The sequence below is a fragment of the Giraffa tippelskirchi genome, chromosome 3 (assembly GCF_054371585.1).
Source record: "Giraffa tippelskirchi isolate mGirTip1 chromosome 3, T2T-mGirTip1v1.2.pri, whole genome shotgun sequence".
In the NCBI taxonomy this organism is placed as follows: domain Eukaryota; kingdom Metazoa; phylum Chordata; class Mammalia; order Artiodactyla; family Giraffidae; genus Giraffa; species Giraffa tippelskirchi.
The window spans coordinates 24,660,234-24,687,253 of NC_137277.1; the positions used below are offsets into that span (position 1 = coordinate 24,660,234).

Sequence of the window (27,020 nt, forward strand, 5' to 3'; positions counted from 1 at the left end):
AGAATGAGGTAAATTAAATGAAAGTAAAATAAATTGAAATAAAATAACCGAATAGCTCTTGCGGAAAATATTTGCGGGCTGAGCGGAAAGCCGGGAGCATCTCGAGGTTGGAGGCCTGTCTGGGCAGCCGGGAGGTTTCTGCTTGCCCACCCGGCCTGTGCCCAATGCCGCCTGCCCACCCACCCGCCGGCCGGAGAAGGAGTGGATTTGGGTGGTCACCTTCCCTTTCCTTATGCTCTTCCTTAGCTTGGGGCCTACCACTTTGGGTTTCAGCTCTGTATGTTTGTGCCCCATGGCGGTGCCGAGCCACAGCCTGGTGTGAAGGCTTGGATGAGGAAGGGTCTGTGGAACTCTCGGGTTTGGTTTGGCTTAGTTTTGTGAATGTGTGTGACTGAGCATGTAGACTCAAGGACGTGTTTACTTGGGGGCAAATGTGAGTCTGTGTGTTTATAAGCCAATGTGTGAGTGTTACCCTGGTATGTATAAATGTGTCTGTGAGTGTGAATGTAGGTTTACTTGTGTGAGTGAATGTGAATGCATGTGTTCTGGAAAGGGTTTGGAATGTGTGAATGCTTGTATATTTACTTGTGAACATAATGAATATGGGTGTTTGTGACTCTGTATGACAAGGTATATATTTATCTGCAATGTCAGCCTGAAAATAGGTGTGATTGTGTGTGTGTCAATGTGTGTAAAAAAAAAAAGTAAAGGGACTACATATGTGTGGTATCTGGCCAGAGCAAGGGACACAAGGAAAAAAAGAGCAGATACCAGCACATTAAGAAACAAGCTGCAGCAGAAGTTGGGCACCGGTATGCATGACTATCTCTCACCCACTCCCAGCCTTAGAGAGACAGAAAATAGGACATATGTTTATTTTTAATTTCTTTTATTTCTCCATCTTTCAGATATACATAGAACGGAAAGAGGATCACAGGGCTGGCAGGAGCAAGGAGCAGTGGGAAGACCAGGTGCACAGAGGGGACACTTGAGCTAGTTGGTGGGTCCTTGGGGCTCCCTAAGGCCCCTTCAGTGCCACTACTGGGAAGGCAGGGGGCTCAGAAAGGCAGGGAACCACACACAGTCCAGACCCACAGACCACAAAGACAGCATCCAAGAGGGGGCTTACAAAACAACAAGATTTTACCAAAGACCTTACAATTAGCGACATAAAAAAAGGGGAGGCAAATTCCAGAAAGCTACATAACAGGTAGATGATGTCCTTTCCATATTGTACAAAACAAACCCGACGGACTTTCCTATAGGTAGTATTTTTTTCAGTGTTAAGAAACCAAAATTTCACCTTCTCGCCTTAAAAAAATTTTAACTGCTTTCCATTTAAATAGTTTTGTTGTTTTTTGTTTTTTTTTCTATTTGACTTGAGTTTCCTGGTTCAGTTCCCAGAGCTGAGCTTCTCTGTCTCTTTCTTTCTCTCCCTTTCTCTTCTCTTCCTCTGCCCTTTCTCTGTCCCTCACTCTTCCTCATCCTCCTCCACCTCGGTCTTGTCCTGGCTGGCAGCCCCGGGGCCTGAGGTCTTGTTCTCTTTTTTCCACTTCATACGGCGGTTCTGGAACCAGATCTTGATCTGTCTTTCTGTGAGGCAGAGCGCGTGCGCGATCTCGATGCGCCGCCGCCTCGTCAGGTAGCGATTGTAGTGAAACTCCTTCTCCAGCTCCAGGGTCTGATAGCGGGTGTAGGTCTGGCGTCCTCGCTTGCGGTCGGTTCCTGCGCAGAGTATTTATGGGAGAAAAATCAGTGCGTGCAGAACAAGCCATAACAACGAAAACCATGCAAGTGACCCTGGAGTGCCACTCTAGGCCTGGCTTAAGGGCTTTTCGAAAAAAGAAAAGGAGACAAACCGCCTTACAGGTCCAGTCTACCCCCTCCCCCATCCTGTTATGGAATGAGGAGGAGGTTAGAATTTGCAGATATCCTTGGCGCAGTGGAGTTGGTCTGAGAGCAGTTGCCCTCTGATAACTATTTTCCAATGAGTGGCTGAGGTTCAGGCTGTCCTGCCTGCCTACCTGCCCAGACAACTCAGCCCTCCAAAGCAATCTTTGGGCCTCCGGGAAGGCACAGGGGGAGAGGAGAGACAGAAGCCTGGTTTGGGGTGGAACACTCAGTACCTGGCTGGTGGGGGCAGACGGGCAGGGGAGAGCTTCCCAGGTTAGGCCCCAAACCCTGAGGAGGCTGGAGGGAGGTTGTGCTGGGGGAGGTGCTGGTGCCAGCCCTCCTAGGAAGGAGACTGTGGGAGGAGGGGTTGGGGGCCTAATTTCAAGTCAGATAAAAGCCAAGCTGAAATGTTTATGAGCAGAAAAATTTGGGCTTTAATAAATTAGCTGGAAAGGCAGTTGAATTATGGAGCAGATAATGGGGACTGTGACCACTAATACTGATGGAATAAGAGCTGGGCTTCTCTTGGCCCTCAACCCTGGCTGGACTGGGAGCCTCTGACCACGTATCTTGGGTCTCCTGGATCTTGAGAGAGGCCTCGGAGTCCAGGGCAACACAAAGAAGGCTGTCTGGGACAGCTTGTCAGGAGACCCCCACAGAGCCTCTAGTCTCTTGGGGTTCCTGCAGTAGCTGCCTCAGGGGCCTGCACTCTCTAACTCTTGATTTGACTTCTTGGAGTCCTCCTTTCTCCCCCAAGAGGACATCCATCCTTCTGGAAGGACACTTGCAAACTTGTTGGCCAGTTCTCCAGGGGTGCTAGGAAGGGCACCTGAGGAAGTCAGCTGGCCCTCCCATGAGGCCTCTGCTCCTTTCTCTAGTTCTCCTGCCTCCCCTTCCCAAGTTCACTGGGGGGGTCAGAAGCCTCTCTCTTTTGGCCTCAGTCCCCCTCTCTCCACCTGCCTCTGTGTCCCTGACTGAATTCTCATCTCCTCTCACACCCCCTCCTCCCGCCAGGCCTCTAGAGCCCACCTCTAATCGTCCAGAAGGGAATAATGGGGGAGCGGGTTGGCTGGGAGGAAAGGGGGAGGGGAGAACTGCTCAGAGCTACAGCCCCCTCCCCCATACCTTATCCAAGCTGGGGCTGAGGGGACACACCCAGAGATGAGATCCCCGGCGGGGGAAGGGAGAAGGGAGGGGGGAGACCCTAATGGCTATTCTCTGCAAACCCCAGCCTTCCTCCGCCAAGACAAACGGCCTCGTCTCCAGCCCGTGCCGGCGCGGCTGATAAATATTTAAAGCTAAAAGGCCGGGAGGAAGGGTTGGGGGTGGGCTGGGGGCTCAGAGCGCCGCGGCGTCGGCGAAGAGGGATCCGCCAGGGAAGCAGAGCGAGCCTGAGAGCACCAAGCAAAAATGGGAGGGGGGCGGCGCGCCGTGTCGCGGCTCAGGGGGGGCCGCGTCCCCAGGGCCGATCTCCTACCAGGAGCACTCTGGACGCGAAGAGGGGCGGTTGGCCGGGAAGGGGGCCCCTTCCGGGATATGTGCCCGGGCCACTGCGGCTCGAGACGGCTCGGTGCGCGGCGTTACCTGAGCTTCGCATCCAGGGGTAGATCCGGAAGTTACTCTCGGCCGCCAAGTCCGAGTCCCTCTGCTCCTTGGCACCCGCCGCCTTGGCAGAGTCGCCGGGACACACCCCGGAGAGGTTCTGCTCAAAGGGCGCGCAGTGCATGTTGAAGGAACTCGGCTCGAGCCCGTAGCCGGCCGCGTAGACACCGGCTGCGCTCTGGCCCGCCATGCCCCCCCCGCCGGGGTACAAGCCCTGCATCGAGGCGGCGAAGGAAGCGCCCGAACCGGCTCCATAGCCCGGGCGCTGGGGGTTGGAAGCAAACGCACAAGAAGTTTGTTCGGGGAAGGCTCCGGTAGCGAAAACCGAACTTGCGGCAGGATATTTAGAAAATAAAGCATTCGCATAATACAATGAACTCATAATTTGGCCGGATGATTTGTAGGCAGGGACGTTTTAGTGTCGGTTTTACGAGATTCCTTGATATATTACAGAATTAGAGTCCAGATTTACACCAAAAAGGACCCCCTTTTTCCTCTCTGGACCACGTGACCCCGCCCACGTGACGTCCCCTCAGCCAATGGCCGAGCAGCCTCCCCACGGCTCCCGGTAATGTGGAAAAAATTGTGTGGCGTTGGATTTATAAAATATGATCAATAATGAATGGGAAAGCCAGGCCCTGTGGATTGGGGCTGGGGGGCTCCAGGGCCGCTGTCGACCCCCGTGGGCTGGAGGCAGCTTGCAGGCGAGATTTGGGGGAGGAAGGGATTGAGTGGAAGGGAAAATAAATAACCTCTGAGAGGGATCCGAGTTGTCACCCACCCCCCCACCCCACCCCCAGCCCGTTACCCAGCCAGAAACAAACGCAGGGATTGCACACAACCGGTGGATGGGGGCGGGCAGGCCAGGTCTTTATTAATCTGGAGCGATTCAGCCTGGCTGGCCCTTTGGGGAAACTTGGTCCGGACCTGGTCCGTTTCTCCTGAGGTGAGGCGCAAGGTGAGCCTGGCCTCACGCTTTCTCTGTGTGCGGCCCAGACAGAATGGGCAGGGATGCAGCGAGGTTTCGTGGGTGCTCCCAGCGGTGCGGGATCCAGCCCCAGGGGCGTTGGATGCAGCAGTTTCTGGTGGCTTAAAAAAAAAAAAAACGTTTGAAAATAAAAAAAGGAAGAAGGTGGGGTGGGTGGGAAGAGAAAGGAAGGGAGGAGGGCGGCCCGGTATGCTGCTCTGGTTCTGGGAGGCGGATGCCTCAGTCAAGCGTGGCTGCTGGAGAAGCAGAACGAGAAAAGGAAGGAAGGCGGCGAGCCACCACCTCGGCGCTGGGCGAAGGTAGCCAAGTCCCAGAAAGGGAGAGGCAGGGAAGAGCATCTCCCTTCTCCATCTCCCCCCACCAGAGTACGAGAAAAATACAAATATAAGCCAGTTTAGCAGCTCGGTACTGCACCTCTACCCCTGCGCGCGCGCGCGCACACGCACGCACACACACACACACACACACAGAAGAGAGAAGACGCAAAAACAAAGGGGGAGGTGCGGGAGTTGGGGTGGGATAAAGTCAACAGCCCAGGCGCATCTCTCCAGAGTGGCCTGGGCGCGAGGGTCTCCGGGCCCGCAGCCTCGGAACGCGAAGGGAGGGGGTTTCTCTCGGCTCCCCTCCCTCGTTTCTCTCTCCTCCAATCGCGCGCAGCCGCCTCCCTCACCCCCTGCGCCCCTGGGCCAAGGGACTGCACCACCTGCCTCCAGCCTCCGCCCCCTCCTCTGCGCGGCCGCGCCTGGAGGGCGCTAGAGCCGGTAGATCGGCTCCCCCCGCAAATCTGCAAGGCGCTGGGAGCAAATGAGAAGCGCGGGTCCGGCCAGTCTCGGGTTCTCGCTTGTAAACTTTATTGTAACTCTTCCGCCCTTTTCAGGCGCAGACAACAGAACAAAGTATAGAGGAACAACAAAATATATAATTAGCCCTCCCTCCCCCCCAATAAAGCAATTCACGGATACAGGATACATTCTCTTCACAGTAAACCTAAGAACACTTTTAACAATTGCCCACAGCGCGCATGCTAACTAAAGTAACCTCTTTTGAGAAACACTTAAGACGAAATTGTCAAACCAAAGCGGCGGGCGGGGGGGGGGGGGTGGAGTGGAGGAAAAGAGAGAAGCCAGAGAAAAAGCCAGCGAGCTAGGAAGGACAGCGGGGGGGAGGGGTGGAGTGGGAGGGGAAATGAGGACCAGGCGAGAGAGAGAAAGAGAGAGAAAAGAGAGGGAGGGAGACAGAAAGAATTACGGCGTGAATAGGCAGTTTCATGTTGTTGGGAGAACTTAGCAGAAATCGGTACCTCGGTCATTACAAAGAAGCACGTTCAAAGGAAAAAAAGACCATTGCACAAGGAGGCTTTTTACACGGGGCGGGGGCGTGGGGGGATGCTCAGCCAGGCCGCAGCCGCTCACCCTCGCAGGGCGAGGGAGTCCATGCTTAAAATCCTTTTCTTTCCCCCTGGCCCCCAAGAAAAGGGAAGGAGATCCACGGTAGCTCACACACAGAAGCTATTACGAGATACTACCACTAGCGGGGACTGGCGCGGCGGGGACGCTGCGGTGGGAGGCCAGGCTCCGGGCCCCGCTCGCGGGGCCAGAGCTCTCTCGGCGGGGGCGGGCGACGGTGGCGCGGTCGGGGGACCGGCGGCCGCGGCCCTGGCAGTCCCAGCTGGAGCCTACTTCTTGTCGCCCTTCTGCGCGTCGCCCTCGTCCGCCGCCTCCGGGGCCCGCTCCAGCTTCTGTTTCTCCAGCTCCTCCTGCTCGCATTTGCTGCTGGGGAACTTGTCTTTGTTGTTCTCTTTTTTCCACTTCATCCTCCGGTTCTGGAACCAAATTTTGACCTGTCTCTCTGTCAGTCCCAGCGCATGCGATACCTCGATCCGCCGCTTGCGAGTCAGATAGGGATTAAATAGGAACTCCTTCTCCAGCTCCAGGGTCTGGTAGCGGCTGTAGGTCTGTCGGCCTCGCCTGCGTCCGGCGGCTGCTGGGAATAGGGGAAAGGGCGAGACAGAGGGGAGGGGAGGGTGGGGGAGGGGGCAGAGACGGAGAAGGTTGGAAGATTCGTGAACCAGCCTAGGAGACCAGTATAATAAGGGCAGGGGACCTTCTACCCCGCGCAGGGGCGGGGGCGCTGGGAGGCCGCGGTCAGTGGAGGGGGGGGTGAGGGAGATCAGACACCACTGAATCTAAGGGAGCCAGAAAGGGGTCCCCCCTCCCCTGGTAACCAGCTCCAGAGAGTTGGGCGGGGGTGGTTGAATCTATTAAAAGTGCCATAAACTTTAGAAGGAAGGATGTGAAGGAGGGGGAAAAATAAGAATAAAAAAAGCTGGGATGGGGACGAATGGACCCACCTTGAAAAGCCCCCAGAGCCTCTGCCCCAGAAGAAAAGTTTCTTCAGGGTAATTAAACTATAAAGCAATTGAGAAGTGCAAAAGTTGAGCGCCCCCACTCCCACCACCCTTTCTCCACTACCCCCCATAAAACAGTAAAAGGGGAAAAAAGGAGGGGAAGAAGAAAAGTCAGGCAGGGTGAGGGGTTTATGGATTCAGGAAATGTCGCTTAGCGACCTCCTTCAAGAGAAACAAAAAGAAGAAAAGGAAGGAAAGGGAGGAAGGAAGGAAAGAAGGGGGAGGCTATCTGAAACGGAGCGAGCACGTCTTCCAGGAGCTGGGGACACCGCTGCCCGGCCTGCCCGGCCCCCTGCCCGTCCTGGGCCCCGGGTCTCCCTTCCTCCCCCGCCCCCCGCCGGCCCCCGACGCGAGCTCACCTTGCGGGCGCATCCAGGGGAAGAGCTGTGTGGGCGACGGGCTCTGCTCGGACCCCTCGGCCTCCTCTCCCAGGCCGCTGGCTGCGGCGAGCTTGCAGTCGGCGTACTGCACCAGGTCTGGATCCTGCGCACCGAACAGGCTCTGCCGCTGCAGCGGGTCGTAGCCGTAGAAGTTGCCCGGGTCCCCGTGGCACGCCACAGCGCACGGGTTCTGCTGGTAGGGAGCCGTGGACAGCGAAGACGGCCCGTGGTAGAACTCCTGGATTTGCGACGGGTGCTGGAAGCTACCGCCGCTGCTGGGACCGTACACCACGGTGGGTCGGCCGCCCAGGTCCTGGGCGAAGCCGCAGTCATAATAATTGGGGCGCAGGGACTCCCCGGTTTTGTATTTGGAGAACAGTGAGTTGACGAAATAAGAGCTCATTTTATTGAATTTTGAGGCGGCGGCGGCGGCGGCGGCTGTAGTTGGGGGCTGTTGGGGAGGGGGTGGGGAGGGGGAAAGGGAGGGAGAGAGAGAGAAAAAAACGCGGATTCGCCGGCTCCTAGTCACCCTCGCCAGGAAAGGAGACGGGAAGGGAGGAGGTGGGGGAAAGAAAAGAAAGAAAAGGCGAAGAAGATCTCGAAGCCACCACACTTTTTGTGATTTCCAGGAATAGAAAAGGACAGCGAAGCCTCCAAAAGTCTAAGCTTGCATGGCAGCCGCGGCTTGCTCGCCCTCCCCCCACCCCCCACCCCCCACACAAAAATATACCGCCACTTAAAGAGGTCCTCGCTTTACATTTCGAAGAAGGGATGCCAGTTCATAAACAGTTTTCGGTGATTTACTTCCCTGCAAATGAGTTGTTTCATATTTTGCACTGTCTTTTCATGATCATTTGCATCCATTAGAGACCCCGCATCCTATTGGCTTCTCCGTACTCCTCCCGGACAGAACGCAGAGCGAGGGTGAGAGCGAGAGAGAGCGAGCGAGAGAGAGAGCGAGAGCAGAGAGCGCCAGGGAGTGAGGAGAGAGCGGAAAAAAAAAAAAGGAGGGGAAGAAAAAAAAAACACCCAGGGAGAGAGAGGGGGAGAGGGGGAGAGAGGGGGGAAGGAGAGGGGGGGAGAGAATGAATACGGATTAAATCTGTTTAACTACCTACATTAATGAGATATCTCTTGCCTCACAACAAATCAAATACCTTCGCAGACCACCCCCAAAGACTGATGTGGGGGAGTCACGGAAAAAAACACGCACACACACACACACAACGCGCCAGGCGTAGGCACGCTGTTAATTTCGCGATTTTAACGAGGCAGTTGGAGTCTTTTTAAATGTCAGGGTCGCTTCGGAAAAATGTAAAAGAACACGGTTTAATTGCGCCGAGTTTTAAAAGGTCCTATAAATGTAATTGGTATTTTAATACAAGTTATCAAATCATACAGCTTCCTCTCCTAAACATATTTTCAAACAAACGAGGTAGTCATATTTAAAGCTTTAATGATCAATTTCCTTATTATTGATAAAGGTTTAACTATCGTGTGGAGGGAATTGGCTGGGTAACCGGCCCCCAAAAAAACGGCTGTAAACTCTTTAACAAACTATAAAACGCAATAAAGCCGAGTCTGTTGTTGTTTATGCCGCAGCGCATAAAAGCTGTTAGCATTTTACGAGTTCTTTCCTCTACAGCTATAAAACTGCAGCTTCGATCGCCCCCGCCGCCCGATTGCAGCACGGTGGGGGTGACAAAGCCGAAATGAGAATGATTATGAGGTTTTTTTTTTTTCGGCGCAAACGGTGACTTTTCTGAGATTTTCCACCTCCTTCAGCTGTGGGAGCACCTGCCCCCACTCCCTCTCTGCCCCACCCAGGCCACTCACCAACTTTCCTTCATTAAACAAACAAGGTTTTTCTTTGGAGAAGGGATCCAGGAGGGCTTGAGGAGGCATCTGGAGGAAGAGCTGAAACTTTCTGGCTAATGGGCAGTGGAGAAATCCTGAACAAAGCTCACCCCGCAACTCATTCTGCAGTTTAACACAACCTTGGGTGGCCTGGGAAGGAGGTGCTAGAATGAGGAGGGGGTCTCTAGAAGGCACTGGGGCCCAGTAAGCAAGCCTTTAGGAGACCAACTCTGTGATGGGAGAGGGTCCTGATGCCACCAGCAGGATAACACCAGCTGGGCTGCCCTAGTCCTGCACCCAGGCCTTGGGACCCAGTAACCAAACCCAACTGGCTCCCAACCTTCTCAGGCCAGTTCACTCCACCTTCCACATCACCACTAGGTGAGAGGGCACCACCAGGCCCATCAGCACATCAGAGGGAGGGAAGAGCAACTGAGGCTGCTGTCCTGGGGTCTGGCCTTGGTGCCTGCTGCCCTGTGCCTTCCTTCCTCTGCCCTGGGCAGTGACTGCAGAGGGTGTATGGGGAGGGGCACCTTTTAGCTTTCACTGTCCTTTCAGCCACTGTCACTGCCTCACCTGACCGTGGGGTGGAGGGATTTGGATAGAGCAAGGCCAGAGTCCCCCATGTTCTCTCCTTTCCCCTTGGGCGCCTCTAGTTAAACCTGGCTCTCCCTCCAGACCTAAGGACCTAGGGCCTGAAACACAGAGTGCAGAACCCAGCTGACTGGATGCCACCCTGTCTTGCCAGTTGCCTTTGCCGGCCTACTGGGCCTAGTGACAGTGGTGGCCAAGCTTTAGAAGGCCCCAAGCTGAGGATCCAAACCAATGGCTTCCTAAAGAGGCTCCCTGACCAAGGAAAGCAAAGAAGGAAGGAAGGGAGATAGAAAGACATTTTCTAGTAACAAAGGTGGAGGCTTTACAAATACATTCAGTCTATTGTTTATTCATGAGAGAGTAGCTTGCTTTTGGAGGGGTGTTTTGTGGGGTTCCATTCATCCCCCCTTTGTAAAAAATGAAACCTATTACCTCTTCTAAGGGGAAGGTACCAGTGAGGCCACTTGATCCTTCAAAAGCAAATCTGAAGACTGGAAAGGGGCTGATAGAGAAAGGGAGAAAGGAGAAAGGAAGAGCAAACCAGGGTCTTGAATGTTCAGTGCCAGGCTGAGGGGGTGGTGAGGCAGCGGGAGGCAGAGTTAAGTTGTTGCCGAAGTGAACATTTTTATCAAATGCAGGGGATTTTATGGTCATGATTTGAGGACTCACCGGTGAGGTAGAAATTCAATGGCTTGTTCTAAATCATCCCTACGCCGTGCCAGAAATTCCTGATGGAAGGAAAATGTTTCTATTATAAGAAAAAACGAGAAAGAGCGAGGAGATAATTTATAAACACCCAACGGAGCGCAGATTTATTAGAGAAACTCAAGTTGAGAAACTCCGCTTTCCCCTTCGCACCCGGTCCAGGGGGAGGAGAGGCGAGGCTGCAGAGTGGCTAATTTTAAGGAGAAGGGGGGCATCTATTTCTCGCGCAGGTTTGTCCGAAATGGGGTGCAAGGATCGGGCCGGGCCGGGCCGGGCCGGGTGGAGAGGAAATGGGAGATTTGGAATCTAAGGGGCTACGGCAGGGGCTGACAGCGTGCGGCTCACCGAACGAAAAACGCCTGGAATCCAGGCCTCCAGCTGCTAACTTGAGAAGGGACCGGTGCTCTCCAGGTCTGCCTGGGGCCGGGGCCAGGGCGCACGGAGCCGGAGCTCTCACCTGGAAACCACGGGACTCGGGGAGAACCGAGCCCCTGCTTCCTGCACTGCGCCTGTCCCCACAGCCATGCAGAAAACGCACTCTTTTCTGGCGGCCCAACTTGGCCCAGAACTACTCAGGAAATACCCTAGCCTTTCACACCTCGCCGTCCTGGGGAGCCCCTGCCCCAGCCTGGGTCGCCCGGCGCCGCCCCGCCCAGCCCCGGCCACATACAAAGGCTCTGGAGCCTCGGTCCTCGCCGAGCCGCACCGCTGGCTCTGGGCACCTCCGAATCCCCGCCAAAGCCACGGATCCATTCCCCCCCTAGTGCCCCTATTCCCAACCCGGCCTGGCTCACCCGGTTCCCTCTCCCGCCGATCTTGCAGCAGCCTGGGGCGGCTTCCTCTCCATCCGACCTGCTTCTGCCGGCTCGCCCCTCTCACCTGACCTGCTCACCCGCAACCGCAGGCATTCCTCTCGCCCCCATCCCGGAAAATCTCATTTTTCTGAACCAATCCTCCTCTTTTATTTGGACCCACTGGTCCTATAATTACTATCATTCCCCATTTTCATGCATTTGTTGTCCCACGGAAGATAGAAACTGGGTGAGAAGACCTGAGTCCTCCTTCTAGGGGAAATCAAAAAAAAAAATCATTTGAGGAGAGGAGGTCAATCAACATCACTATATCTGAAATCTATAAAATGGGGGAAACGGCCATAATGTACCCTATTTTTATTCAGGGCAAATAATTCATGACTTTTGGTAGCGCTCAATTCATAGATTTCAGGGCCGACCGAGGTGCGAGGTGCAGCCGCGGGCGCCCGAAGGCGCTGCACCGGGGATTTTCACGTGGAGCAAGGATGCCATCTAGCGGCCGTATTGAGGAAAGGCGCCGCCCTCCTGCCTCTCTGAGAGTCAGCCACCGCGCCAGCAACCCGGAGAAACTTTCAATGTTAGCCTAAAAGGGGAGGAAAACGAGAGCGGGCGAAGGGGAAGGCATCGGAAATCAGGAAATGGTTCATGAAATTGTGCAGTTAAGTTACATATTTAAAAAAGAGAGAGAGGAACAAAGAGAGAGAGGATGGCAAGGGAAAAATAAGTCAGCTTTTCTCTCTCTCACCCCCCCACCTCAAGCCCTTAATTTCGGGCGGAGGCGGCCGAGCAGTGCGCCTTGTATGGCCCCTAAAAGGGGGAGCCGAACACTTTTCAAACCCAAAACGATTGTTTCAAATTCTGAGGGAAAACAATTGGGCTTTCTATGGGGGGAGAGGAGGCCCGAGAGGGTGGGACAAGACTGTAAAAGGATCAAGAGGCTGCTCGCGCCCAGACGTCTGGCCCCGCCGGACCTGCGTGTGTGTGTCTATGTGTATGTCCGCGCGCGTGTGCAGGGGGCTTCTCTTTATGACGCCCGATGGGGGGGGCGCTTACGAAGAACAAAGACTAGAGTCTCAATTGCATTCTGTGAAGCGTTTGCGACAACAAAGTGTTCTTCCCTCGCCCCTCCCTCCTCGCCCCTCTTTGCCCCCTGGGGCCCCCCGGAAACCCCGCGCCCCGCGCTCCGGGCGGGTGTGGGTGGGGGCGGCCGAGCCAGGCCCACCCATTCGCCAGCCAGGCCCGGAGCCCAGGCCCAGCTGTGGCTCTCTCAGCTCCGGAAGGTTTCCCCTCACTGTTTGCTTTGCTGCTGTTTAGTTTCTTAACCTTCAGAAATTTATACGCTATAAACTTTTATAGCGGTCATATTCTTTTATTGCTGCGCACACGGCATTGAATTCCTCTCCCGGCTTCTCTCTGGCTCGCACTCTCCCGGTCCCCCTCTCTGAATCTCTCTCTTTTATTACAGCAGATTTCCCCATCTCCGGCTTCCGAGCCTCTGCATCTTCGCCTTTGTTTGTCTTTAAAGAAGCCACCCGGGGCTGGGGACCCAGACGCTGCCGCCGGAGGCTTCCCGGGGCTCCCTCGCCCCCCTATCCGGCAGCATTCCGTTCAGTTCCTGCCTCACTTTTTGGCGTTTCCTTTTGGCGGAATCTGGCCTTCTCGGCTCCGTCTCTGCTCAGGCTGGCTCCTGGGAGCCCAGGATGGGGAGGGAGCCTAGTCTACGCAAGCTCTAAAGGCAGATTCAGTTGATATACAGACTGGAACCCTCGGAGGAGGAGGCGGGTTGGGGCCCCGGCATACCAGGAGCTTCGCGTTCTCCTGCTTCCGGCTGTCTCTCCGAACTTGCATTCGCTGGAGAGGGGTAGGCCTGGCCTTTTTGCTTCCAGGCCGCTTTCACAAGGGCCAGGCTTTGTCCCCACCTCTATCCCAACCTCAGGGTCTCCGCGGACTGCAGCGCCGCTGGGTGGGCCCGGTGGGAGGCCCCGGCAGGAGTCCGGCGCCCAAGAGCCAGCCCGGCAGAAGCGGAATCCCAGCGCCTGGATGAGAACAGCCTGGCGGCCGACAACAGCGCTCCTCATCTGAGGCTCTGGTGGTGGACGCCGCAGTCTGAGAGGGACAGAAAGGTGCCTTTTGAAACCGAATTTAGATTTGGGGTCCGATTGGGGAAGAGATTCCCATCCCACCCCCACCCCCACCTCCACCTCAACCATTTCTGTTCCACACTCAACTGTCTCTCCCAGCCTGTAGGAGCTCCCTCCCCAGGCCCCCACTACCAAACTCCACCCGCATTACACCAAGGCTGCTACCCCAAGGCTCAGATTGGAGCCTCAGACTCCAGGTGGGGATTGAAAGCCTGGTGTTCACTCTTTTTGAGGGGTGGAAGAAAGGACAGCCTGGCCTTGTGGAGGCCTCTATTTACATCCTGTCCCTCTGCTGCAGGGAACAGCAGAAAGAAGTTACTGCTCTCTTCACTTGCGTGACATTTTAAAGTGGCCAAACCAAGGTGCCTTTCTCAGCCAGCTGAGAGAGGACCTGCTTCCAGGCAGGGCAGGGCAACTTTGCCTTTCCTCTGGCTCTGGAGGTGGTGGGGAAGTCTTCAGTGTAACTTAAGAGGAAGGTCTCATTGCTCCTTGCAGACCCAGACCCCATCGCTAATCTTTCTTTTTCTTTCCCTCCAGTCTCCCAGCCCTCCTGTTGGAAGGTTCTCAGTTTAAGCAGAGGTCTTGGGTCCAGACCAGCTCTCAGCTCCTGCAGGAAGCCCACCCTACAAGGTCTAAGAAGAAATCTCTTGGGCACAGGACTTTCTCTTTTTTTCCAAGCCACCCTCTTGGAACTAGCACCTCTACTTCTGGCCAGGTGAGGAGAGCCAACACAGAATGACACACGAGAGGCTTATTGTCTAGAGTGATATATATTTTTTGTTCTTTTTCTTTTTTTTTTTCTTCCAAAACAATCAGAGCTCTAAGCCCCTCACCCTCCCCACTCCCACCCACAACCCTCCCTTGTAAGCGACAACTGAAAACAGGCGAAACAATCACCCCCAAAGAAATCACAAAACACAGCACAATTTCACGACTGCCACCGACGAAGCAAAAAAAGTTCTACTGAAATGTCCCCTTGCAGGGTCGGGAGAAGCAGGAGCCAGAGTCTGAATTGAGGGGGATTGGTAAGGTGGGGGAGCAGGGAGAGGAAAGGAAGCAGAGAGTAAGCCCTAGTCTAATGCTTAGGTGCGATTTCGGCCTCTTTCCTTAGCAAGCGGGACTGCTCCCCAGAAGCGTGCGCGCGCAGGTCGCCATCCAGGCGGGTCTCTGCGCTTCTGCGCTGAAGCGGCAGCTGCCAAGCCCGAGGCTCCTCCGCAGGGGTCAGACTGGGCAGGACTGAAGGAATAAGTCAAGCTCCGCGAGCCCAGAGTTTTTGCTCCTCCCTGTCCTCCACGACTTGCTCTGGAGAGGAGCCCAGGAATCGATGCACAATAAATTCTCCATCGGGTTCTCCTGACCTGGCTTTCCCGCCTAAGGAGGAGTAGAGCTAGCAAAGGATGGAGGGTGGAGGGGGGGTTTCTACGGGGGCGGCTTGACTCGCTGGTGCAAGGTGGACTGGCCGACCAGAGTTGATTTCAGAGCTGGGGAGGATGCAGAAGAATGCAGCAGGGCCGGTGTCAAGCAAGAGAAGCCACAGTCTCTGTCAAGCAGGGCACAGATGAACGGGAGGATGACATTGTCAAGGCTTATGACCCTCGATCTGACCTCCTTTTGTTGGAAGGATAGGAAAACAACATGCAGAATTAAACATTTCCTGCAGCAAAACGTGTGTATGTGGACTACTTTCATAAAACCTAAGAGACTCTCATAAGACCACCGCTGCCTTTCCTTGCCCTTTCTAGCCCACCAGCTGGGGAACTGAGTTTATCCCATTTGGCCTTGAGTCCATGCCTGGGGATAGTTAAGGATTCCGTGGGGGTGGTGTTGTGATGCTGGGCCCCTTGAACTGCAGTACCTCATTCTGGAATGTGTCTCAAGACATCTTCTTGGTGTGTATTGCATTAGGGGTAGACCCTGGACTTTCCTGATGGTCTAGGGGCTATTCTGCCAGATGCGGGGTGTGATGGCACTTGGGGTGTCACTTTGAGTGTTGACTGTGGGCTTTTCCCATTGTTACTGTGAGCTCCAGGCTTTATGCAGGCGGGTATCTGTTGGGCTGTGTGCAGTTGGAGTGTCCCCGGGTGACTTTGGGATAGGTGTGTGGGAAGGAACAGGCAGGTTGGAAGTGAGGAACTGGGGTTGCCCAGAAAAATTAGGAGGGTTACTAGGGACTCTACTAGGGGTTGTCTTTCCTTGCAGCCCATCACCTTCTTAGGAATCAACTACATCTACCTTCTAAATCAATAAAAACTCCTCCTGAGACCCAGGGAGAAGAGAAGGACAGGTGAGGGCAAAGGAAAGGAGAGAGCCTCTAGATACAGAAAAGGACTTTGAAGAGAAGATCCCCTTCCCCATTCACTTGAGTACATCCCAGACAGCACTGGCTCTGCAGCCATCACTTATAAATAAGTGTGAGATGGAGAAGGGGTGGGGTGGGCTAGGGGAATCTTTACTCTTTGCCCTGTTCCTTATTCATTTTCTTCATTTTCATCCGCCGGTTCTGAAACCAGATTTTGACTTGTCTCTCACTCAGATTGAGGAGTCTGGCCACTTCGTGCCTACGGTCCCTGGTGAGGTACATATTGAACAGAAACTCCTTCTCTAGCTCCAGCGTCTGGTATTTGGTGTAGGGACAGCGCTTTTTCCGGGAAGAGCGAGCGTGCAGCCAGTTGGCGGAGGGGTTGGCTGAAAGAGAAGCAGCGATAGAATCAAAGAAAGGAAAGGGGGTGAAGGGCCCCTGTGTTCTCCTTCCAAGAGGGTGCCCCTTTGGTGTCCACTCCCCATTTTGCGTTAGAGAAAGGGCCACCTGGGCCTTCAGCTCCCAGAAAGGGTCTCAGAGATGGGCCAGGAGTTGCTATAGATACCTCCAGGTGAGAGATTTTTGGACAGGATAGAGCCAAACCTGTGCCAGGCACCCCACAACTTCCAAAGCTTTGCCTGCCCCAGGTCCTCTCTCAGTCTCTTTCTCGGCTTGGGTCAGAACTGGTTAGGGTTCAGGTCAGAGCCCAGCCTGGCTAAAGCCCCCTCCCTACCAGCTCTACAAGACTAACTAGAGGTGACTGGCTGACTGAAGAGTACTGGCTCTAAGTCTGAGGGGTAAGAGAAAAACTGAGCTGGGGGAGAGGAGTGGCTTCTGCTCAGCCAAACTGAGGGACCTCCTGGCCCTCCAGTTGAGTGCACCCTCCTGTCTTGATCACAAGCTTGGGTCTCTTGGCCACATGGCAGCAGGCATATGTGTCTATGTGATATCTCGCCACCCCCCCCAACACCACACACCACAAATATGGTTTGCATTTAGAGACGCAAACATTCAGCACACTCCAATTCACATGCAACCCAATTACAACCATTTATCACCTCCAGCCTGTGGACAAGAGAGCGCTGGGGGCTCACAGATAACTTATGGTTGCAATAGTCTCCGTTTCCGCTCCTGCTCATCTCGCAGTTTGGTTAAAGCAAGTTCAGGGAAATTGGGAAGCAAGATTGCTCCAGTCCCAAGGTGGGGAGCCACGGATCATGTGGGGGTAACAGAAGTCCATCACAGCACACCTAAATCCAACTGGCTCCACCCGGTGAGAGGGAACAGAGAAAGGGGTGATTGAGGGGAAGTGGGGGATAAACAGGAAACAAAATATATACAGACTTCTCTTCTCCTTACCCCTGAACTCAGAAAAGTTGCCAAATAAAGCAGAGTTAATTAAAAATAGCAGCCACCCTCGGCTAGATTCCTTCACCCCAAATGAAAAGCACTGAATATTTTTTTTAAAAGTAGTAATAATCTGGTTCATCCTACACTAAGTACCCTGTCTTACCAATTTGCAGTGCTATTTCCTTAATGTGATTGCCTGGGATGGGACCCGGAGCCACATTAAATATGAAAGAGGAAAAAAAAAAACTGTTAATAATTGATCCTAGCCAAACTGCTGCCTTGCAATAATGGACTTTCCAGGCAGAGTTTGGGGGCCTGGGGTGGGGGGTCTGCTTGGATGTGAGCACGGAGGCTTTGGGAAGAGCCGTGTGTTACCCAGATGTCAGCTCTTGTGATCCCACCTGGCAGGTTGGAAGGGGTGACCTGAGGGAGTAGGGCAGCTCTCTTCCCTCCAGCAGGCAATACACCCCCCAAGGACCTGTGGGCCACTCTGTTGGTGGGAAATCCGGCAGGGAGAGCAGAGACTTAAAAAATCTGACCCTCATTCTTGAAAAAGAGTAAGGGGTGAGGACTTGTCCCCACCAGCCTGCAGGTTATTGTTTGGGGCCTAAGAGCTCCGACCAACTTGCCCTTCTCAGCCTTAAGAAACGAAAAATCCGAGACTCTTTCCGATCCCCTTAGGGAGCAGCACCTCCTGGAAATCAGTCAGACTGGGGTGTCTGGAGGGGGTGCATTTGGAGGGGTTGGAGACTACCTTCCGAGGATAAAGTTCTCCGCCTCTCCGCAAGCCTCTCTTCCCCCCACCCTTCCTCTCCCCAGGGTCCTTTCGGGATCTCTCTCCACGCCGCGGGTCGGCCCTGAAGTTCGGAAGCGATTCCTCGACTCCCCGCGAGGCGGACAGCCCCGGCTGGGGCTAGGGAGCCCTGTGGAGAGCAGCGGGAACCGCAGGAAAGGAAGCGGCAACCCGGGCGAGGATGCCAAAGGAGGGGAGGGGGCGACCGGAGGGAAGGCTCCTGGGGAGGGGCCGGCGCATCCCGGGAGGGGGCTCAGTCTCTGGGTCCGGGGCTTCCCCCGCCCCTCCCGGCGCCGGCTGCGGACCCTGAGCGGCTACTGAGCGAGATCTGCTAGGAACTATCCTCCGCCAAGCTGTTGCATCGCAAATAAAATCCTAATGAGCCCCCTCCCACTTCCCCTTGGCCGGCTTTTACGGTGTGCGCGTGGCGCGGGGAGCCCTGCCAGCCGTGCAGGGCCCGGCTTCCCGGCGCGCTCCCGCCCTGGCCCGCGCGGGCTCTCGGCCTCGCCGGCCGCCTCCCCGGCCCCGCCAGCTCCTCTCCCAGCCGGCGGTCGTCGGCCTCTTCCCGGGCTTTCGGCCTGAGCCTCCGGGGGCGTGGGGGAAGGGAGGCCGAGAGAACCGCGAGCTGGTCCCCGGCTCCCCGGGTTCCCTCTGGACTTGACGGAGACGGAGTGGGGTGGCGCGCCTCCGGCGGCCTCAGTCTCCCTTTCTGGGGCACCCAGCTGCCTCCCTTCCTTCCTCCGTCTTCCCTCCGCCCTCGCCTGCTCTCCGGCCATCGCCGCGGTTTCCCTTCACATTGTCCGCAGTTTATTGCCTCTTCCCTCCCCTCCCCCTCGCCTGGCCTTCGGCCTGGGTATTTCCTTACTTTTTATAACTTACTTTGATCCGGCCTCTCTTTGTCCTCGCTTCCTTCGCAAATTTTATTGTCCCCGTAGCCGGGTCTTTGATTAGACAGGACGGCCTCCCTGCCCGCCGAAGTTTCCAAACTGTACTCGGGCGTGCCCTGCTTGAGCAGCTCCCCAGGCGCGCCCAGCAGCGGCTCCGCCTTCACAGCCGCCTGGCCCTGCCCCGGAGCAGCTTCGCCGCGCGGCGCCGGCTCCAGCCAGGTGCGGAGGTACCTGCTCTCGGCCGGCGGGACGCCCTGGGGCTGGATGTAGGGGTGGTAGACGGACGGCAGGCTTCCGGACGCGTGCGGGCTCAGCGGCGCCCAGGATGCGCCGAACACCGGCGCTTTGGGCTGGAAGCTGCACGAGGGGAACTCCAGGTGCTCCGCGTGGCCCGGCTGCCGGGGGCTCGCGTACTGGCCGGAAGGAAACTTGGCTGGAGGCGCGTCCTCACTCTCGTGACTTATGATCGAGTCGACATAATAGCTGCTAAGCGTCCCAGAAATGGACATTCTCAGACATTATCCGGGCGCTCGCAGGGGGAAGGGAAACGCTCGCGCGCGGCGCTCAAGCAGGGAGAGGTGGCACCCGGACCGGTGTGAGGGCTTTCGGACGCGACCCCCCCCAGCCCCCCACCCTCCCACCCCCACCCCCTGCTCAACTTCTCAGCCAACAAAGTACAGTGGAGCAGCCCGGCTCAGCGCTCCTTGCAAAATGATTGGTCAAAGTTTTTCCGACTGCCTGATAAAGCGTCAGCTCCGACATAAATCAATCGGGCGAGGGGGCTGCGCTCTCGCTGTCATACGTCCGCACCGCATTCCATATCGAGGATGGATTGTTTTATGCTGATGCAATGTGCTATCACGTCAGGGCTCCGGCGGCCACGTAACCTCAGCCCAAGCTGCCGGCCGCCCGCCCCCCACCAACCCCCCGCCCCCCACCAACCCCCCCCTTTTGCAGGAAGGGGGGCAGTTCTCGACGTGGGGCGGCGGGGGCGGAGGAGAGGCGGAGGGAAAGCAGCGGGCTGCCTCGGGAGGGACGCTGGCTGTGGAGCCCTCTCCCCAGGCGGGTCCGAGAGGGAGCGCAGGACACAGGGAGGGAGAGAGCCCCAGCCAGGGGAGCGGCCCGAGAGACCCGGGGCATAATTAAAGAGAGAGGAGGTGGTCCCGGCCCCTTCACAAACACACCTCCACTCCACCCCGCCGGCCCTCGTTTCCTCTCCTCAGTCCCTTGACGCAATATGTTTATTAAACAATAGCGGGCAGCAAGCCACTGGAAATGAAGGAAAGGGGATGGGGGAGAAGTTGGGATTTTATAGGAGGGGACTCTGTAACTAGTTTGGGAGGTTTGTAGGCCTGGGACTTTCTCCTGACCCCTCAGTAGCCGAGGGAGGAGAGAAGGGAATAAAAAGGCCTGAGTGTCCAAAGATCCTGTCCTAAAATCTAGCTGTCTTGAAAGTAGAGCCCGTGTGAGGTTAAAGGGATTCATCAGGCAGGCCCTGGAAAGTTGAGCCTCTGAAAGAGTCTAGTACAACTAGTCAAAGCTCCTTTAAATTTCTTGGGCCTCTCTCTGGCCTTGGTCAGAGGAAAGGGAGGTGCACAGCCCTTTCTCTTTTCCTCCACTGAATAACAGACCCTTCACATTGCCCAGGGGGGAGCCGAACGGGAGAAAGGGTTAAGGGAAGTTCCCTAAGGCGTCAGCAGAGCAGAGCTGTGAGAAGGGGTCCAGAGTTATCTCCCCTTCCACCCAGTGGGGAAGGAGGTGAGTCCGGGAGTTTTCGCCTCTCCTGACCGCTCTTCCCCAGCATTGCCCGCTCCAAAGGATTTTCAAACACGCTGTATTGGGCACCAGCATAGACTGGGAACCTGCGGGGTCAGTCTCCCGCCCTCCCGCTGCTTTTCCTCCTGCAGACTCTTGCAAGGAGCTACCAAATAGCCCACTTGATTGGTATCTACTCAGCGGCCCTGCGCCGGGGCTCCCCCGGGGCCACCGGCTGGCTTCCTGGCCCATCTCCAGCCGTCGCTCCTCCGGCTTCTGCCCTCGGTGCTGTTGCTTCTGGTGGTGTGGTCGCTCAGGGAGGGGCGGCCCCTGGACAGACCCAGACCCGCTTCTCTCCGGTCGGGTTTCAGGCAGGCTGGGGCCGATTTTCTTAGCATTCTCCGACCCTGGGCCCTTGTAAGACAGGCTGTCTCAGTCCTGTCGTTTTAACAAAAGCGGGACCATTCTAATTTGCGGTTTTATCTTTTTGGCCATGCACCCTTCTGCCATGCAGAAGGCTGCGGATCACCTCCACACACGCACAGACACACTCCCGCCCGCTTTTCTTTCCAAATGAAGCCATCTCGTGTCATTACGTGTGAAATACGAGGGCAAAGCGCCATATTTCTTCACATTATGGCGATTTCAAAATGATTTTTTAAAGATCAATGCCGGCGCCCAGCCGGCCCCCTCCTTTTCCACCCGAGCTCTCTGAGGGCGACAGCCCAGCAGATCCGGAACCAAACAGCGTGAAGATCTGCTTTTTCCATGGGACCCAAGTGGGAAAACAGAAATTCGATGCAAATTCTTCTAAGTAGCGTTTGGACGCGTGGGAAAGTCCAGGGAGCTCCCCAGACTCGCTAGCGAAAAAGCTGGGCACGGGGCGAATGAATCAGTTATGGAAAAGCACCTGTTCTCCATTTGCCAGACCTATGCCGTCTGCTGTTGGCTTTACCTGTAATACAGATATTCTTCAGAAAGGGGAAAAAAAAACAAAAAACTCCTCTCCTACTATAAATAATGGTGTTATGAAGCATGGCGGGCTGAGTATATGACTTTCCGTAATATATAAATTAGGGCCCAAAGGACATGAGGGCTCTGGCCAGGGACTTTTTTATTTATGGCAAAGCCACAGCACACTGGGCTGTTCTTAAGACCCAGGCCGTGCCGACGCTGGGCTCTCGCCCTTCTGGTTGCCATTCTGTCCCTGGCTTTGCCGCTGCCTCTCTTTGTGACAAGAGAGAAGTTGAGAGAGTCATTTAGTTTAGGGAAGAAGTTTGAGGAAGAAGAACATTTAGGCTCATGACCTGTGCCCTACAAGGGTGGAGTGTCCCAGCAGACAGGTTGGTGGACTGCTGTCTGTCTGGTGAGTTGCCCCTAACCCCTGGTGGCTCCAGGGTGCTGGGTGAGGAGGGGACTCAGACCTCTTTTCTGAGACGAAAACTTAGCATTTGCTCACAAACAAGCTGGAGGGTGGGAATAATTCCAAAGTGACAGGTTTTGGAGGTCTTGTCATCTTCTCAGGAGAGGTGACTCTGGAGGGAAGAGAATGAACCAGCACTCAAGCCCTGGAGTCTGCACCCCAGCTCGTCTCCTCCAAGTGGGGATCCAGATACACCCAGCAGTAAGTCTCACTTCAGCTAGGCTTTCTAGAAAGCACTCCTGCTCCAAATTGGAGCTCAATTTCAGCTCAGGCAAACGATTAAAGGGTCAGCTGAGAGGAAGCTCCTTGTCTGGGTGCTCTGAGGGCCTGTGAACCGCCCCCCAAAACCTCGTTTTCTCTCCCAGACAATGATACCCACCATGAAGGAGAGAAGCAAATAGGATTGCGGCCCCTGGAGCCCAGCTTCTAGTGCTGCTTAATAAAGTGTTGCTTGAGTGGGGGGTCAGTTCGCCCTGAGAGACCAAACTGCTCCCCACCTCCCCCCAACCCTAAAGAGAAAGAAGGAAAACCCTCTCGAAGCCTCTTGCCATTCCCTGCACTGGAGCTGTGCCTGAACACAGCTGGGGCCAGTAGCTGATAGTTCCGGGAAGGGCAGGGAGGGAAGAGCTGCAGCTTCTGCCCACAGTGGGGCCCAGAGCAGCCAAGAACCAAGAAGGAGGCCGAGGTGAGAAGATGAGAGGCCAACCATGGCCAGGACCAGCCGGTGAGTGCCTGTGGTTTAAGGGCTGTTTTAGAAGGGCCCTTCACTCTGAGAGAGAGAGAAAATCTAGACAGAGGGAAGGAAATAAAAGCAAGGAGAAAAACAAAAAAGAAAAACAGTAAGTGGAAAAGGGGGAAAGTTTTTAATCAATAAGCTAAGCTGAAATCTATGCATGCGTATTTGAATAGATGTGTTTCCTGTACCTATATTTCAAATCAGTATTTCCATATGGGGAACCCAGCGTGCAAATGTGTTGTGCTCTATGCTGTGTACAGAATATGCAATAAATAGATCTGCCCAACTATAATACTAAATGTGCTTGGGCATTTGTATATAAGATCTAATGGTGCATATGTAGATGTGTGTATGATATGGGTTTACAATTCTGCTCACATAAAAAGATCTATAACCCTAAAGCTTGTGTGTACATTTTTATAACCATGACACACTTATAGATAGGGCAAAAGCTTGAGTATTTGTATACTTGAATTGTGACTGTAAAACATTAGCTGATTCAGAAGCTTCACTATATTCAAGCAAAATATCCACAAACATGTGTGACCTAAGTCTGGATTCTTTTACAACTCCATTCTAAAATATTTCTCTGAGAGGTGAAGGAAATGCCTCAAATTGGCCCAGGGCAGGTTGTGAAATTTTGTGACTTTTTTGTCTGACCATGAAATCCTTTACTGCATCTCTTACCCAAAAACCAACAGGGAGAGTGTACATCCTGTGATGCTTATTTCATGGTAGTGATGGACATGGGGATGAAGGCGCAGTTCCTTGTGCACAAGTGTGTCTCACACAAGTGTGAATCTGACCAGTGGTCAGAGATGAGTTGAATGTGAAAGCTCTCAGGTAACTGTAAAGGTCACACAAAAGTACTGCTGTGTACAATGAAATTAGGAAAGTCCTCATGGCACCTGGAGTTTATTTCATCTGACCCACGATCAGAGTCCAGCCCCACTGTTGGAAAGAATGAGGTGTGGGGACACTTGCTCCAGGGGGTGAAATCAAGAACCTTCACCCTTTACACACAACAGCCTCCAAAAGGAGCTGCATCCGATCTGCAAACATGGGTTCAACCCTTAGTGCTTCCACACCCTCCAAGTGGGGATTTTAATTGTAAAGTAACGAAATCTTCTCCCTAACCTCCCTCCAGGTTGTCAGAGGTGAAAAGAAGGACAGACAAAGAGGTCAGTGGCCCAATCACATCCCAGGAATTTCTAACCAGCTACCAGCCACCAGGAACACGGAAGGCCATGGGGTGGCTGACTCTTTGGGAGTGCGTATCCAGGAGGCCAAACGGGGTGGGCGGCAGGCGGGGCGGAAAGGAGTTGAGCAGGTAGAAGGTTATTACGGAATTGCTTCCATAAAACCCGCGACTGTTGTAAAACTCTCTGCTTTCCAAAGACTTTATTTCCTCCTTTCTCTCTAACATCCCCCTTTTTTCTTTTTACAGCACTGTTCCTGGGAGGGGGAGGCCAAGGGACACCAAGGGATGGAAGACAGTTAGGCTCTGAGTGGCTGGGCATGTTCCTGAGAGGCTGAGAAGAAGGTAAGGCAACAGGATGCTCTAGACCATCTTCACCCAGACCCGAGGACGAGGAAATGTCAGGACAGTGGGCTGCATTTCCTCCCAGGCTGAGGGCGGGTCTCCCAAGGACCTCCTCCACCCTAGCAGGGGCCCCTTATTCAGAGACACCCTTCGCCCTCCAAGTCAGCCCGGCGCCAGAGCCCCATCCGGTCGGGGCTCTTCCCCAGACCCCCTTCAGCCTTTCCTCTGCCTCAAGCAGGAGGTATAAAGTTTGGGAACAAAAGTTAGCTTATGCTTTGGACCGTCCCCCTCCTTCCACCAGCACTCGCAGTCACTCCTTTCCTGGGCAGAGAGCCAGCAGCCTGGAGAGGGCTGGGGTCAAAGAGGGTATCACAGCTTTGCCCCTGCCCCCTCCCCATCTCCTGTCACTCCATCAATATGGGCTGAACTGTCCAACAGTCTGGGGTCCCCACTAGCCTGCAAAACAGGCCCCTCTCGGTAGGGGTGGCCCTCCAGACTTGAGATACCCATAGCCCAGCCCAAGGGTCTACAGGGGAGCCCTGGCCACTCAGTGGGAAGAGGCCAGCTGAGGGCCAGGGAAAGGGAAGACTGTTTTGGACACACCTCTGTCTCACTCGGGGGAGGCTAGAAAGGACCCTGGGAGCCTGGAGGCTGAGACTGCAAGAGATCCTGATGTTTCCCTTTCAGAATAGGATAGGCTGAGCCCTATTTAAGGACACCTGAAGCCTCCTGTGGAAGTGGAGCCCTGTCCACCCGGCAAAAGGTTAGAGAGACCTCAAGGTCATCCTGTGTCTCTGTTGAAATCAAGTGCTTGCCAAGTTGGGGAGACTTTCTTTGGAAAGTCTGAATGTAGCCCAAGCAGTTAGTTTGAAGCCCCGACTCAGATCCTTCTGGCTCTGTAGAAGAGCCCAGAAAGGTGCCTTTGGAGAGTGGAACACTCTTCAGTGCCTCTTCCCCTTCCAACACACGTATAAACGAATACATAAGTGGGAAGATACCCTAGGGCAGCCCAGATCTCCTCTCTGGGGAACATTCTTGCTGCTCCTGGATTAGGGACATCATACCTGTTCACGTGTTGCAAGGGTGAGACTAGTTCTGAGTCTGCTTCCCCACCCACCCTCTACTCCTCCAGCTAAGCGAGGAGCAGTAACTGCCGTGAGTCGGGTGGTTTAATGTCGTTGTGTTCAGAAATCCAGGCCCAACAACATGAAACTACCTAATTCACTCAGCAGTTCCAGTTCACGCTCCAGGTCAAGGGCTCACTGGGGACAGGCCCCTGCAGCCATTTTTGTGGGCCCAAAGGGCTGACCAGCTAACTAACTTTTTCTCCACCTCTTCCCAGACAGAACACAGTTGCTAGTAAACAACAAGTCCAGAGAACTGGAGGCAGGACTCCAGGCAAAATCTCTGGAGCTGGTTCTGGCAGCTCAGATTCCAGGAACTTTTGTTCCCTCTCAGGAGCTCTAGTCAGAGGGGACCCTGGGCCCAGCCTGGGCAGGGCCGTGCGGATATACCTGCTTGGTCACTGCCTCTCAGCCTCTGTCTCTGAAGCTGGAGGTCTCCACAGCCAAAAAGATTTCTCTCTCAACTTCAAACTGCTATCAAGGTATGTGTGCGGTCACCATCTGTCTAGCGCCTATCCTCCAGGGTCACCCAAGCTAGCTCTAAGAAGCCGAATCGTCAGGCCCTACATCAGACCCCAACTTTGAAACCGGCACAGACAAGACAGTGGAGAAAAACTGACAGTCGGAGCGGGAGCGGAAAAGCAGAGCGTGAGAACGTCTCAGGAAGACTAGGGCGCAAACACAAGCCCAGGACTGGAAAGGCAAGGGGGTTGACCTGAGCAGCCTCCAGGAAGTTACCCTGCCCGTCTCCGCAGAGGCAGAGCTGTCCCAGGTAAAACCCATTCTGAATTCACAGATGAAACCGGGAAATTCGCTCCTTCCTTCTGGACCTTCAGCCTGGACCCTTCTCTCCCCGGCCCCCACCGATGTCCCCTGCTGCCACTTCCGTCCCTCCGGACCCCGCGCCCTCACAGGTGCCCGGGCGCACACGCCGCACCCGGCGGCGGCCGCGCGGGCCGAGCGGCGGACTTACCTGGGCGGCGGCGGTGGCGGCGGCGGGAGCGGCCGTCGGAAGGGGCGGCAGGCGCGGAGCCAGCGGTCCTGTCCCGCCCGGCCCGGCTCCCTCCCGGCCTCGTCCGGGAGGCCAGGGTCCCGCGGCCACGTGTCAGACGGGGAAGTCCGAGGGGGCGCAGGAGTCTGCGGGGCCGCCCGCTCCCCCTCCTGGGTATAAATCTTGGGGACCGGAAATACAATAAAACTTCACCGTGTTGATGAACTTCAAATGGTTTACATCCCCTCCTGTCCTGAAAAGAAAGACGGCCGGGGGCGGGTTAAAGGAAGGGGAAACAAATTTACGAGCCGCGGAACACCCGCTCGGCCCCTTTCTTTCGCCCGGCGGCCGGTGTCCGCGTGGAGAGAAGCGGTCTGGCCTCGGACTTGGCCCGCGGTCCCCGCCGCCCCGCTCGGCGCTCACGGGGTCTGGAGGCCACCTTCCGCCCGGAAAACGCACCGAGGCCTCCGCTCGCCTCCCCGCTCCTCGCGAGCAGAGCTAGGCGCCGGGCCTCCTGGCTACGGCTCTGACTGCCAGCCACGGCCTGACCTCGGTTCTTTGCATCTTTCCGCCGAAAGCGGGTTTTTTTCCCTTTTTTCGGTCTAGCCGTCAGATCTTTGCCCTGCCCCTCCCTGTTTATTGCCAGGAACTTGCTGGAAAGGAGAAGAGAGTCAGAAGGTCTGAGGGGCTGAGTCGGCAAGGGTACCCAGAGGAGAAACCGAGGGGCCGGTCTTCGCCGG

General features: G+C 55.2%; 3 protein-coding genes and 2 long non-coding RNA genes across 5 annotated transcripts; 2 read left to right on the forward strand and 3 right to left on the reverse strand.

The window, feature by feature from the left end:
- Positions 1-872: 872 nt before the first annotated feature.
- HOXB7 (homeobox B7) lies at positions 873-4,010 on the reverse strand. The gene is made up of 2 exons (XM_081582449.1): positions 3,478-4,010; positions 873-1,725 (listed from the first exon to the last, which is right to left on the reverse strand). The coding sequence occupies exons 1-2, from the start codon at positions 3,875-3,877 to the stop codon at positions 1,472-1,474; spliced, it is 654 nt and encodes a 217-aa protein (XP_081438575.1). The 5' UTR covers positions 3,878-4,010; the 3' UTR covers positions 873-1,471.
- Positions 4,011-4,342: 332 nt separating this feature from the next.
- HOXB8 (homeobox B8) lies at positions 4,343-12,221 on the reverse strand. The gene is made up of 6 exons (XM_081582448.1): positions 11,589-12,221; positions 11,221-11,490; positions 10,772-10,935; positions 10,391-10,449; positions 7,250-7,721; positions 4,343-6,466 (listed from the first exon to the last, which is right to left on the reverse strand). The coding sequence occupies exons 5-6, from the start codon at positions 7,671-7,673 to the stop codon at positions 6,159-6,161; spliced, it is 732 nt and encodes a 243-aa protein (XP_081438574.1). The 5' UTR covers positions 7,674-7,721; positions 10,391-10,449; positions 10,772-10,935; positions 11,221-11,490; positions 11,589-12,221; the 3' UTR covers positions 4,343-6,158.
- Positions 12,222-12,409: 188 nt separating this feature from the next.
- Positions 12,410-15,044, forward strand: LOC145542825 (uncharacterized). Its single transcript, XR_014080163.1, has 5 exons — positions 12,410-12,518; positions 12,704-13,099; positions 13,175-13,361; positions 13,917-14,094; positions 14,491-15,044. It is a non-coding gene; the product is annotated as an uncharacterized LOC145542825 (long non-coding RNA).
- Positions 15,045-15,809: 765 nt separating this feature from the next.
- HOXB9 (homeobox B9) lies at positions 15,810-19,906 on the reverse strand. The gene is made up of 2 exons (XM_081582447.1): positions 18,701-19,906; positions 15,810-16,064 (listed from the first exon to the last, which is right to left on the reverse strand). Exons 1-2 carry the CDS (start codon positions 19,215-19,217, stop codon positions 15,829-15,831), a joined length of 753 nt encoding a protein of 250 aa, XP_081438573.1. The 5' UTR covers positions 19,218-19,906; the 3' UTR covers positions 15,810-15,828.
- Positions 19,683-26,512, forward strand: LOC145542827 (uncharacterized). Its single transcript, XR_014080164.1, has 7 exons — positions 19,683-20,466; positions 21,988-22,087; positions 23,770-23,892; positions 24,070-24,165; positions 24,853-24,928; positions 25,508-25,990; positions 26,086-26,512. It is a non-coding gene; the product is annotated as an uncharacterized LOC145542827 (long non-coding RNA).
- Positions 26,513-27,020: the final 508 nt, after the last annotated feature.

Excerpts from the sequence above, each read along its gene's own strand:
- HOXB7 (XM_081582449.1), bottom strand. The coding sequence starts at position 3,877 with ATGAGTTCATTGTATTATGCGAATGCTTTATTTTCTAAATATCCTGCC. Across the intron at positions 1,726-3,477 it reads CCCCTGGATGCGAAGCTCAG|GAACCGACCGCAAGCGAGGA; the intron begins GTAACGCCGCGC and ends TACTCTGCGCAG.
- HOXB8 (XM_081582448.1), bottom strand. The coding sequence starts at position 7,673 with ATGAGCTCTTATTTCGTCAACTCACTGTTCTCCAAATACAAAACCGGG. Across the intron at positions 6,467-7,249 it reads CCCCTGGATGCGCCCGCAAG|CAGCCGCCGGACGCAGGCGA; the intron begins GTGAGCTCGCGT and ends CCCTATTCCCAG.
- HOXB9 (XM_081582447.1), bottom strand. The coding sequence starts at position 19,217 with ATGTCCATTTCTGGGACGCTTAGCAGCTATTATGTCGACTCGATCATA. Across the intron at positions 16,065-18,700 it reads CAAAGAGAGGCCGGATCAAA|CCAACCCCTCCGCCAACTGG; the intron begins GTAAGTTATAAA and ends CTTCTCTTTCAG.